The sequence below is a fragment of the Trichechus manatus genome, unplaced genomic scaffold (genome assembly GCF_000243295.1).
Source record: "Trichechus manatus latirostris isolate Lorelei unplaced genomic scaffold, TriManLat1.0 scaffold00024, whole genome shotgun sequence".
Taxonomy (NCBI): Eukaryota; Metazoa; Chordata; class Mammalia; order Sirenia; family Trichechidae; genus Trichechus; species Trichechus manatus.
Genome location: NW_004443960.1, coordinates 17,341,503 through 17,353,995, shown reverse-complemented (window position 1 = coordinate 17,353,995; position 12,493 = coordinate 17,341,503). Strand labels below are relative to the sequence as shown.

The window sequence follows — 12,493 nt, the reverse complement described above, 5'->3', positions numbered from 1 at the left end:
TTTTTTTCTCTGTGCCTGATTAGAGTTGGACGCTTCCAGTATCCCTCTCCCATTGCTAATAACCTGGGTTCTTTAGGGCTGTCCTAGCTCCATACTGACCGCCTTTTATAGGAACCCAATGGAAAAAATGGGGTCACCCCATTTGGCAAATCTGCATGTTTCTCTGAAGGTGGATATTATTTCGACCACAGAACTCATGCGTGTTCTACTCTTTACCCTGCGTGCTCTACCCTTTTCCCTGTCTTTTTTAAAAAATGGATGAATGTTAAGAAGCATTCATAGGATATTTTCATAATAGCTACCATTCACTGAGTGCTTACTATGAGTGTCGGGCATTGTGCTGAGCACTTTGCATGCACCCTGCATTTACTCCTCATAACGACTCTTTGAAATAAATACCAGTATCACCTATTAGGTAGAAACTGAAGCTTAAAGGAAGGAGGTGACTTGCTCCAAGGCTAATAAGTGCATGAACCGGGATTTGAACTCTTGACTCCAAACCACAGTGACTACTAATTTATTCCTTTTACTTTCAAGTGTCTTTACTGACAGGAAGTGGTCATAAAGCCACATTCTCAAGCAAGCTCCACTGGAAAAGGTGGTAGAATATACTCTCAAATGTACACTCAACCCTCTTAGGTAATTTGTAGCTTAGCTGGCTGCATCCTAGTTTCTTCATCCATTAAATGAGGATAATTCTGATTTTAAGGTGAGAGGAGATGATTATAAAATGCCTGGCATATGGTCAGCACTCAATAGTAGCTGTACATTATTAGGCAGCCGTTAAGAATCCTATGTATCTTCTGTGATCTTTGTTTTCAGAGCTTTTCTCTGCATGGCAGTATACTATACGGTATACCATGAAGCAGTGCTTCTCACACTTAACTGTGCTTACGACTTACCTGGGGATCTTGTGAAAATGCGGTTTCTATTCAGTAGGTCTGGGTGGGGACTGAGATTCTGCATTTCTATCAAGCTGCCAGGTGGTGCTGCTCATGGTCTCTTAGGATACAAAAGGGATGATAGCAGTTGTGGGTGGTGCAGGGGTACCCAATAACACAGGGAGGCAGTAGAGCAGAAAGATATCATGTGCTTTCAAGCATATTCAGTCGCACTCGTTTGTCAAAACCCTTTATATCACATGTAACCACCACCCCCCCAAAAAAAAAGTGATCGCCCTCGAGTCGATTCCGACTCATAGTGTCCCTATAGGACAGAGTAGAATTGCCTCATAGGATTTCCAAGGCTGTAATCTTTTTCTTTTTTGCTTTTTAAAGTGTCTGTGTGTGTGTGTGTGTGCTTTAGGTGAACGTTTACAGAGCAAATTAGTTTCTTATTAAACAATACACATACTGTTTTGTGACATTGGTTGCCCACCCCACGACGTGTCAACACTCTCCGTTTCTTGACCGTGGCTCCCCATTTCCATTCATCCAGCTTTCCTGTCCCTTCCTGTCTTCTCATCCTTGCCCAGGGCTGGTGTGTTCATTTAGTCTCGTATACATGGTTGAACTATGTGTGTTATTGTTTGTTTTATAGGCCTGACTAATCTTTGGCTGAAGGATGAACCTCAGGAGTGACTTCAGTACTGAGTTAAAAGGGTGTTGGGGGGCCAGCAAGGCTGTATTCTTTATGGAAGCCGACTACCACATCTTTCTACTGCGGAGCAGCTGGTGGGTTCAAACCACTGACCTTTCAGTTAGCAGTAGCAGCCTAGTGCTTAACTACTGCACCACCAGGGCTCCTTATATCATGTATACTAAACAGATAGTGGAAGTAATCCTGAAACAGGTTGTTGAGACTTATGAAAAATGTGAATGACTAAGGGATTTTCCCCACCCTAGGTTGAGAATCAAAACCATGGTTCTGGTGACAGTTCATCATTGTCCTTGAGAAATTGAGGAATAGAAGGCCATAGAGAAACACTGATCAAAGAAGGAAGAGAACAGATAAAAAATAAAGGAAATATTTTATTGTGAAGTATAATTTTGGATAAACACGATTTTTGCCCTCAGAGCTATCATTAGAATCTGACCAGGGATGTGACTGCACCACACTATATCCCAGCTTGATTTGCTGTATTGGATGACTAAAGGTCTCCTTTGTTTTTAAAAATTATTTTATAACCTATATATGCCCACTACGGTTCCACAGAGATAAAGCATTCCAACTCCATTCGCGTATTAATAACTATTACTTTTTATTTAAGGAGCACTGGTAGCACAACAGTTAAAGTGCTCAGCCACTCCGTGGGAGAAAAGACCTAGCTACCTGCTCCTGTAAAGATTACAGCCTAGGAAACCCCATGGGGGCAGTTGCTATGAGTCAGAATCAACTCAGGGGCACACAACAAAAACACTTTTCATTTGGGTGTAGCGGCCTGGGGTTCTCTTCATGGGACAGTAACCCCCGACTGGGTAGAAAAAAAATCTCCACTCCGAGAATAGGTCCTCCAGTTTTCAGCTCCAGAAAACCAAAAACCAAACCCACTGCGGTCAAGTCAATTCCGCCTCATAGCGACCCTGTAGGATCGAGTAAAACTGCCCCATAGAGTTTCCAAGGAGCGCCTGGTGGATTCAAACTACAAACCTTTTGGTTAGCAGCCATAGCACTAACCACTACACCACCAGGGTTTCTGTTTGCAGCTCAGTAATTAAGTTTCAAGGTGTATCTGCTGTTTCTCCAACATCTAAAGTGAACTGGAGTTGGAGGGTGGCCACAGGAAAGCAAGGTGCTTTCCCATGCTGCCATGAGACTATCAAATGCAACATCTCTCAATAAGAGATGAAACTGGAGAGCATCTTACTATGGTCATATTAGATGATGAGGCAGTAACAAGATTAGGATTCTTAGCACTAGCATATAGATGTGAAGCTCCCCAATGCAAGTTAGCAGCTTTAATGGGAGTCTCAACCTTAGCATTCTCTCCCTTCTAGCTCTACTTCCCATTAGCCCCTTAGCAGACATCTGGCTCTTGAGAAGCGAAGACATTTCCAGCTCTAGTGAACTTTCGCCTCCTGAAAAGTCCAGCTTATGCTAACCCAAATGCTGGACTGAGCAGTGGTATAGGGTCTATATTAAATAGTGGGATATACTTTTCATGTGACTTTTAATTGTAAAAAAAATTATAATATTTATGTTTTGGCCAGATACTTTTCAATATCTATCCTTTAATAGTCCTTTCCTTGGTAAATAAAAAAGACCAAACCAGATTTCCTTTAAGATGAAAAGTTTATTTTGCCTTCTGCCTAGAAGCAAAACTAGTGAAAATTAAAGTATAAAAATAAATACAATTTACATGAATGGACATTCCACTCAAAGTAAAAATAATAAAAAATAACATATATAAATAAAATTCCATCAAAAGCACAAAACAGTGTCTGGTACTTTTATGAGAAAAAGTTGTGAACATTAAAAATGTGTAAAACATACATGCTTTTATCTTTAAATTAAAAAAAAAAAACCCTCAAGTTTTTCATCCTTAATCTAAAACTAGTTTTAACTTTCTCCAAAACACTATTTGTTTTAGCTAATTAGTGTACACAAAACTTTTACCACTGATTCTTTTTACTGGAGAGACCCACAATGATATGAGTAAGCTGTATCCTGAGTTTTCAGAATGATAAAGCACAGTTTATCATATTAAAAAGATCATTATTTGATATACTTTGCCTACAAATTAAAAAAAAAGGCAACTCAATTTGACAGTCTTCTAATTTTCTTGTTCACTCATTTAATAAATGATACACCTCAATAAAGAAAACCAAGTTTATACCCAGAGTACATTATTATTTTGTCTGTGGCTGGATGCAAAAGTTAAATTTTAAGTGGAACAAAAAATTGGAGAAAACAATTTTTATCTCCATATTCTTAAAAGGATATTAACAATATATATATATAGTCTGCATTTTCAAAATACCAGTATCTCTTAAAATTCAAGTTAGAAAGATTAAATGTACACAATTCCAATTTTATGTGAGAAACACAAAGCCCTTCTTGGAAATCATATGATAAATTAACAGTGACATTCTATTTCCTAAAATCACATTCCCTTGGTAACATCTGTTGGTTGATATTTTAAATGACCCTATGGGGGTAGTTCTACTCCGTCCTATAGGGTCGCTATGACATACTAGGGATTTAAAAAAAAAAAAAAATTAAGCATCAGTTCCTCTAAGTAATGCAGAATTTCAACTAGACAATATTATTATCCTATTTGCAAATCTGAAATCATTATATTATATAGCCCTTTATTCTCTCCTCAGTCAAGCATGCTAGAAAAAGCAGACTATGAAAAACCAAAATATGTGGACTAAATAGAAAATATAACTGCATGCAAGATGTCATTCTAATTTTACAGAAATAGATATAATAATGAATTCCTAAGTGCTACATTCAAGAAGATTGTGCTGTCTTCCCCGAATTTGTTACCCTCCACAGAAGGAAGGATTTAAAAACCTAGTGGAAATAGTTCTAACAGTATGGGGTAACATACATGAAATATAACATTTCTGTAGGACAACTAGTGGTTGACAGGAATATGTATACTTCTGACCAAAATGGTGACTCACAGCTCCTTCTGTGGTTAATTTTATATGAACCACAACCAGCAGGCAAGTGTTTTATCCTAAATGATTATACCGTGAGTCAAAGAATATGCAGATTGGGAAGCTAATCAGTATTTAAAGTTACAAAATCAAGGGAAAACATTCTTTTGCAAATTTCTCCTTGAATAGAACAGTATCTAATGTGTTTATAAAATTCAGGAATCAGTATGCAGAGGTGAATGAAATTTACGTTTAGAAATTATTTGTAATTTGTCATACCTTTTCAATATTTTGTAAAAGAAACCAAATGTTCTTTAAGTTTACAAAAAGGGTCTCTGCACACATCTGGACACATGAAATTAACTTACGTTTGTACAGATTAAGCACAGAGATGAGGCAATCACTAACACTAATTTGTCTCCACCAAATCTACTATGAAGAGGAATGTGGGGGGTAGTAGGGTAGTAATTAACCAGACTGATCAAGTTATCCAGATAACTGCTCAGCCCTTTGACATTAGTTTGCCTGGGTAAATAGAGTACAGGGTTAAACTAAAAGCCTTGGGTGGGGAACATAATATGGATAATAACCCTCCCCTTTTTTTTAGCCTAGTGAATGTTGTCTTCTTAAATTGTCGCAACATTTGGCCGCTTTCTTTGGATTTTTCCTGCATATACTCCTAAAAATAAAGCAAAACTAACATTATTTCTCAATGTTAAGTTTTTCTATAACAATACCATTTAATGACTGCTTACTATATGCCAGGCAGTGAGCTAAGCAATATACATTATCTCATTTAATCCTTACACACAATAATCCTGAGGCAGAAATTGTTACTATGGAGGCAGAGAATAAATCACTTGTCCAAGGTAACAGAGCGAGAAGGAAAGATTCTGAGAACCCAAATCCACCTGATTTGATATTCTACATAACCATGTTGCATCACCACCTCCTACTCTGCTTTTAATAGTAGTTTCTGAATTTCCCTATAAACTCTTGAGTCAAGCACAAAACATCAAATGAGTAAATACATTTTGAAACATATGAGATTGGAAATTGAAATTTAATTTGTGTAACTATAAATACTTTAAATGCTTTGCAGCAAACTTTAACATTTTAGAAGTCTACTTAAGAGTATGATATTGTATCATCATAACAAAAATGTGCTCTCTATAAATTGCTTAATAAAGGGTTTGTTCTCTAAATCAAATCAAAGCACAATTTCAAATTGGTTCAAAACATAATCTAGGCCATTAAAAATCTAAGCAGGAAACACTAATCTTTTCAAGAGTTAACTGATGGAGCCCTCTGTTAAGAGTCACAGTTAGCACTTTAATCAGTCATATCCCAAATTCTGTTTATGTAAAAGTATAAAATTCTTCTGTCTCTTTCAAGTGTCTAAATATGCATTCATATATAAATAAATCTTTAGAAAAATAAGAAAGAATTTTTTGTACTTGTTTAGATACACATTAATTGTATGTGTTAATTCAAGGGTTAAGTTTATTTGTATTAATAATCATGTTGCAGTACAATTAAACCTCAATAGTTCTAAATACTAAACTTTATTGTACATTATTATTGCAGTGACTGCCTGTTCATCCTTTATACTGTTGAGAATTACTGAAAAAACAAACAAAAAAAATCAGTATTGGTATTTGGCTGGCAGGTTCACAAGTAACAAAAGGTGGAGATGAAATGCATGAGAAAAGAACATGGAGAGTAGTCACAGTGGCAAATTGACACCGCAGGCAGTCCCAGGGTCTGAACATCAGACTTCTGGACAACTTATTGTTACGAACGGACTGCTATACTATAAGCCTACTATATTAAAATTTTGAGTTAAATACAATGGTTGGAAATAACGAACGCACACACTCCTTTGTGATGCTCACGAAAACACTGCACGGTTTGGAAGTGTTTCTTAAGTATTTTATACACGTTGTTGTGTGCTGTCGAGTCTGTCCCATACGGTTTCCAAGGAGCAACTGGTGGATTCAAACTGCTAACTTTTTGGTTAGCTGCCTGAGCTCTTAACCATTTTGCCACCAGGGCTCCTTTGTATGCATAGAAAGGTAAAATACATACTATATACTATATATTAAGACAAACATTTGACTACCTAATGCTAAATAAGAACCATATGTATCTGTTCCGACTTACCTACAAATTCAACTTAAAGACAGGCTTAGGAACAGATCTCGTTCGTAACCTGGGGACTGCCTATATTAACAAAACAATACTAATTTTCAATGATTTGCCAATTAGCTAAGATTTATCGCAATATTTAACACTAAGATGAGAAAAACTTAAGAATGTCTGAAAATTCCACATAACTTCACAAGCAACATATCTCGTGTTTGGTCTGAGTTCTTTCAAATGGTTAACTTTCAAAGTAGCTGGTTCTGACTGCCCCCCGGAGTAAGCTGGACCATCAACTATGTAATCTCCTTTAAAACAACCCCATTAACTGTCACTCGCAGTGACTTCCAAAAGGTGACCTTTTACATTGTCTCCTGTATATGCAACATTATGAATTATATTCACTACATAAGTGTAAAATGCAAGCAATCATTTCAAAGTTATGATCAATATCTTGCTCTCTCTTTGAATTAATGTGACCAAATGGTGATTAACATGAAAAAATTTCTTAGGTTGTTTGGTGCCTCCAAACTTGGAGGAAATCACTTAGTAATAAAATCTCTAAATATACCTAATTGTATATTAATGGGAAGATTAGAATTGATAAAAGATGTAATCTTTAATGCCTGGTGATTAATTTAGGTTTCTGTTACATGTGTAGAAAGCGGTATAGTTAAAGCAAAGCATTCCCAAAGTATTTTTACTGGATTATGTAATTTTTAGTGAGCATATCAAAGGGTCTTAACAAACATACCTAGAAAATCTTAAAACATTAAGATGTTTGGATTACCTCAACATTGAATTTGTCTTCTTGCCACCATAAAACAGAATTTTTATACAAATTAAAAAATTTAGCCCTTAAATAATCCTCAAATAATGGCCATTAGGAGACATTTTGCTTAAGTTTCTTATTGAGCAAAGGAATGAGAATAAAAGCAAAACTTACTCCCCCTCGCCACCCCACACCCGGCATATTCACAGGTGATCTTGTGGTCAGAGGGTGAAATTTTTCACCCCCTTATATGCACGTATGAAGATTTCTGGTGATAAACACTTCCCCAAAGCTGAATAGACATGTATAGATTTAGAACAACTTAGGCATCAGATGATCTTTATATTTTACTCATTTATAAACAGGTTTTTGTTTTTTTTAATTAAGCCTGGATAATTCTACAAATTTTTCAGATTAAAAAATAGTTTTTCATGAAGTTATTATAGAAATCAAGACTAGAATCACAGTTTTACTAAGATCTCCTGACTGCCACAAAATACTCACATGAATTATTACTAATAGGAATGACTGTGAATATGCCAAAATTATGGTGACAAGGAAAGACAATTTATCCCACTGTGTGGCCTGAGTTATGGGGCAGCTTGTGCACTTCTTTCTATTGAATGGGTTTCAGGAAATCGTTTTCTACACACCTGAAACAGGCGCTCTGTTAGGCACTCTGCTCTGTGAAGACTTCTGTCTATTTTGCACAACCCCCTTCACTGATGTCTTAGGGGTTCTAATTGAATATAAAAAAATTAATAAGTCACTTGCATTAGGGTCTAAATGTTCAACATTCAAAGAAAGCAACCACAGTCTCAACTGCTCAGTGCATAAATAAGCCTGAAAAGAATTTAAGTCTCATGCATGTGCACAGTAAGGAAGCTATACTTTAGCTTCAGCAGATTATAACCATCGGCTCATACTTCACTGGATAATCACTCTAGTGACACTGAACTTACTATAGGGATTTTGTTTAAATAATGAGTAAAATGGTATGAAGTGAATGGCAAAAACATGCCAACATAAGATGAAAACTAAAATATAATACACAACAGTACACCCAGAGGCTTATCTTTGAAGAGAAAAGAAATCTAGAAAAAACTTTAAAGGCTCTTCCTAAAGCTATTAAAAAAAAAAAAAAATCACATTTGAAAAATATTTATTCTTTATATAAAAAGCATTAAAATTATTTTTTTCCTGTCAAAGCTATTTTTGATTTGAATATTTTTATATTCAATGTGTGTGGCACTCTTACCCTTGTCTATTAAGTAGCCTGTGAACAGGTGCATTCTGTCCTTGGTTTGGCTGAAGGATTCTGTTGACAAAGCAAATAAAAAATTATTCCAAAGGTAAATTCCATTTCCCCTCATATTCTTTCAGTGGATGAGGTGCAAGTCATCTATGCAATGATATGGCCTCTATATTACCACAAAGCAAAGCACATTCATTACAGCATATTAATATGGTACTTATATTTTGCTCACCAAGAGCCTAAACCTGAGGGAGTATCAGGAAAGAGATGTTCAACTTAAATATTAACCCTTGTGCTTTTAAATATTTTATTTATATTCTTTACAAAAGTCAACTTTTCTTCTCAAACATCTGAGAGAAGAAAATACCACTCTTATAAGAGTGGAAAACAGGTCAGTAAGTATCAAAGACCCCCCTGGGTGGTGGACTAAACTCAGGACATATGGGGCTCAAATTTCCACCAGAGATACCATGTCCTGAAAAGCTCCACGAACATCTGGTCTGACATGTGACCAGGCACAGGACCAGGTGTTGATATGGATCCTGAGCCTGCAATCCTCCAACTCAGCAGGGAATGTTCTACTGATGTGAAGTAGAACAAAGTCAACAAAAGCACGCTGGGGATTTATACAATTTCCTTTTATGGAAAAAAAAAAAAAATAGCCCCTCACTGAGACTGAGTGATCTTTCTCACCTTGTTTCAGAAGGATTTTGTTTAACGAGAATTTTCTTATTTGGCATTCCCATTTCAGCAGCTCTAACACAATATAAGGAAAAAAACAATATATTTAGAGAAGGGAGAAAAAAAAAAGCATGCTTACAAGTGTGACACAGGATGACAGGAACAAATCATCATTTAAAAGTTGGAGTACTACTTAAAGACCTGTAGTAAGTGTACTAGGGTGCTTTCAAAAAAGAATTGCAAAAAGATAGTTATTAGGGTATTCTTTCCATTGATTTTTTTCCTTCCATAAAGTCTTCTGGATATGAGAAATAGAATATATTTAAGAGATAAAATTAAACACGGAGTATGAGGACTAACTGTTTTTAGGATTTTTTTATTGCCTAGCAATTATACAAATTGAACATTGACAAATCTAGTAGTTAATAAATTTTATTTAAAGATAAAATCTGATTCTACTACCTGACTTTAATTAATCTCTTAATGTAAAAAAGAAATTTCTATCAGCTCAGCTGTGGAAAAATGAACTGTCCTTTATTTCTAATTTTAATATACAAATAGACCAACAGATGACTAAAATTAATTGGTTTGAGAATAATTAAATTAGTGTGACATGACATGAAAAAACTTACTTCATGTACTTCTTCCTATCAAGAGACTTCTGTGTGGCAGCTGAAAGAGCCACTCGTGGGCTTTTCATTTTATCCTTTAAAACAAACAAACAAACAACATAAAGCTGTAGTCGTACCAATAAACAAACAAAAAAAACCATTACCATCGAGTCAATTTTGACTCATAGCGACCCTATAAGACAGAGTAGAACTGTCCCATAGGGTTTCCAAAGAGCGGCTGGTGGATTCAAACTGTCAACCTTTTGGTTAGCAGCTGTAGCTCTTAACCACTGCGCCACCACTATATTATAGTATAGGATGATCCCAAATTGCACAGAAAAGCTTCTCTGTACTAGTGTTTTTAACTTTAACTTAAAATTTCTTTATAGTAATGGAAGCACTCTGAGTTTCAAACAAACATCTTATTTTTGCCAATGAAATAATACAGATTTTCCTTGTTTTTTCTTTTGCCAACCAAACGAAGAATATTGATTCAACCACAGACCTTTAATACTTACTGATACAGTTCTAATTAATTTGGAGCCTGTTTTCTAATTCTGGCTTCCAAAAAAAGGGCAAAATCCACAATAGCTTCAACAAAATTCAATCAATTATAGCTGATAGCTTTTTGTAAATCAACCAAGCAACAGTCAAAGCTTCAACTCCAAAATCCAACAGGAAAAAATATGTAATTCTTATATCAATTTATTTTAACTCTCTCTACAGATTTAAATGTTGCTGATAACCTGGGAGTTATCTGTGCTTAGTAATTGCAGGGAGGGTGCTGAAGTCAATAAAGAATGGTATTTAGTATTAATTACCCCAAGGCTATGGGGCAGTGGTTGTTCAGTAGTAGAATTTTCACCTTCCGTTTGGGAGACCTGTGTTCGATTCTGGCCAATGCATCTCGTGCATAGTTACCATGAACAGGTCTCAGTGGAGCTTCTAGACTAAGACAGATTAGGAAGAAAGGCCTGGCTATCCTACTTCCAAGAATCAGCCAATGAAAACCCTATGGATCAGTCCAATACGCAACTGTTCATGGGGGTGGCGCAGGACTGAGCAGCGTTTTGTTCTGTTGTGCATAGGGCTGCCATGAGTTGGGGGCCAACTTGACAGGCAGCTATAAACAACAACAACTCCAAACCTAGAAGAACCTCATTCATTAGAAAATCATATAGCATACCATTTGCCTGAGCATTTTCTCTTTTCGAACTTCTCGATCATGATGTAGAATAGACATTCTTTCAGCTGCATCCATTACAAAGAATATGTCATGAATGCCATACAGGGCAGCTCGCAACTAGGTTCAAGGAAGGGGAAAAAGAAAAGATGAGGTTAAAGTTCAGTAATACTATGTACACTTGTTTAGAGTAAAAGGTTAAAGTTTTAACTGAAACCTATTTTCAGTAATTAATGAAGAAAGAGAAATATAACACTTCCATTTCTCAACAGCCTTCAGGATATGTGCGTTTACCTGGGCTAACACTCTTTCTTGAAGAGAGGCATCTTGTGCTGAAACAGTTCCTCTCTTTAATGGTGCTTCTGACTGAAAACTTCTTATAAATTCCATAGTATCCTGAAAAAGAAAATGTTCCTTCAAAAACCATGTTTTTATAAAGATCCCTGATCACTGGACTTTCCTTTTTATCTCAGTCAACCCAAAATTATGAAGAACACAAATTGCTGAGAACATTAAGAAGTCAAATAGCACTCACTTTAAAGTGAGACAAAAAAAAAAAAACCCAGAATACACAAACTACTTCATTTATATGTTATTTAAATTATCTGAGTAAGATTAATAATTGGTCTTCTAAAATTGCCTATTTTACAGGGTCTAAAAAAATGTTTGAAATGTCTAAGTTCTGAACTAATCTGCCAGCTCAATTGTCATAACAATCACCTTACTTTTACAGTTTGTCGAAGTTGCTTCAGCTTCTCTGTCTGCATAAGCCTACGAGTAAGAAATCCTTTTGCCACAGCACTTATTTTGTTGAATTTTGCTTGTACTTCTGGACTGAAAATCTAGGAGAGATAAGATTGACGAAATGTTTTAAGAATCTGAGCATTACACTGAAGACTGTTTTTCTTAATTATTATAGTCAACTAACTAAATTCCTAACCAGAAATAACAGGAACTAAATTCCTCTATATTTGTATGCTCTGTGTAGTGTCATCTCTAATAAAAGCTATTTGATGTATGGCAAAAACATACATGCTCATTTGTATGACCTAAGACAATGTTGCTCTGAAGAAATATATATATTATAATTATATAATTAACTTTGCCCACCTGAGACCATCTAGTTTTGGCCCTTCCAAAAGGTCTTATTACTGAGATTTTGGTCAAGCCACTAGTTGATGATCCCCAGAGGTAGAATGGTGATTCATTTGCAGAACCAAAGCTATGCTGTAGGGCAGAATTCGTAAAACCTAGAGAAATATACATATAGCATCATATTTGACGTCACATAAGCAAAATATA

The 12,493-nt window shown here is 35.8% G+C and overlaps 2 protein-coding genes across 2 annotated transcripts in view; both read right to left on the bottom strand.

Moving 5' to 3' along the window:
• The window catches only part of VPS35L (VPS35 endosomal protein sorting factor like), a 144,172-nt gene extending 143,032 nt beyond the window's left edge, over positions 1–1,140 (bottom strand). Inside the window, exon 1 of the mRNA XM_023728326.1 lies at positions 903–1,140. The gene's annotated coding sequence lies outside the window, so the exon portion shown is untranslated. The remainder of the gene's footprint in view (positions 1–902) is intronic.
• Positions 1,141–3,212: 2,072 nt separating this feature from the next.
• Positions 3,213–12,493, bottom strand: part of CCP110 (centriolar coiled-coil protein 110) — a 27,880-nt gene continuing 18,599 nt past the window's right edge. Inside the window, exons 7-15 of the mRNA XM_023728324.1 lie at positions 12,302–12,441; positions 11,917–12,033; positions 11,486–11,587; positions 11,195–11,311; positions 10,030–10,103; positions 9,410–9,472; positions 8,720–8,779; positions 8,115–8,200; positions 3,213–5,226 (exon numbers count right to left, since the gene is read on the bottom strand). Of these exons, the coding sequence (XP_023584092.1) occupies positions 5,174–5,226; positions 8,115–8,200; positions 8,720–8,779; positions 9,410–9,472; positions 10,030–10,103; positions 11,195–11,311; positions 11,486–11,587; positions 11,917–12,033; positions 12,302–12,441 (812 nt within the window). The 3' untranslated portion in view covers positions 3,213–5,173. The remainder of the gene's footprint in view (positions 5,227–8,114; positions 8,201–8,719; positions 8,780–9,409; positions 9,473–10,029; positions 10,104–11,194; positions 11,312–11,485; positions 11,588–11,916; positions 12,034–12,301; positions 12,442–12,493) is intronic.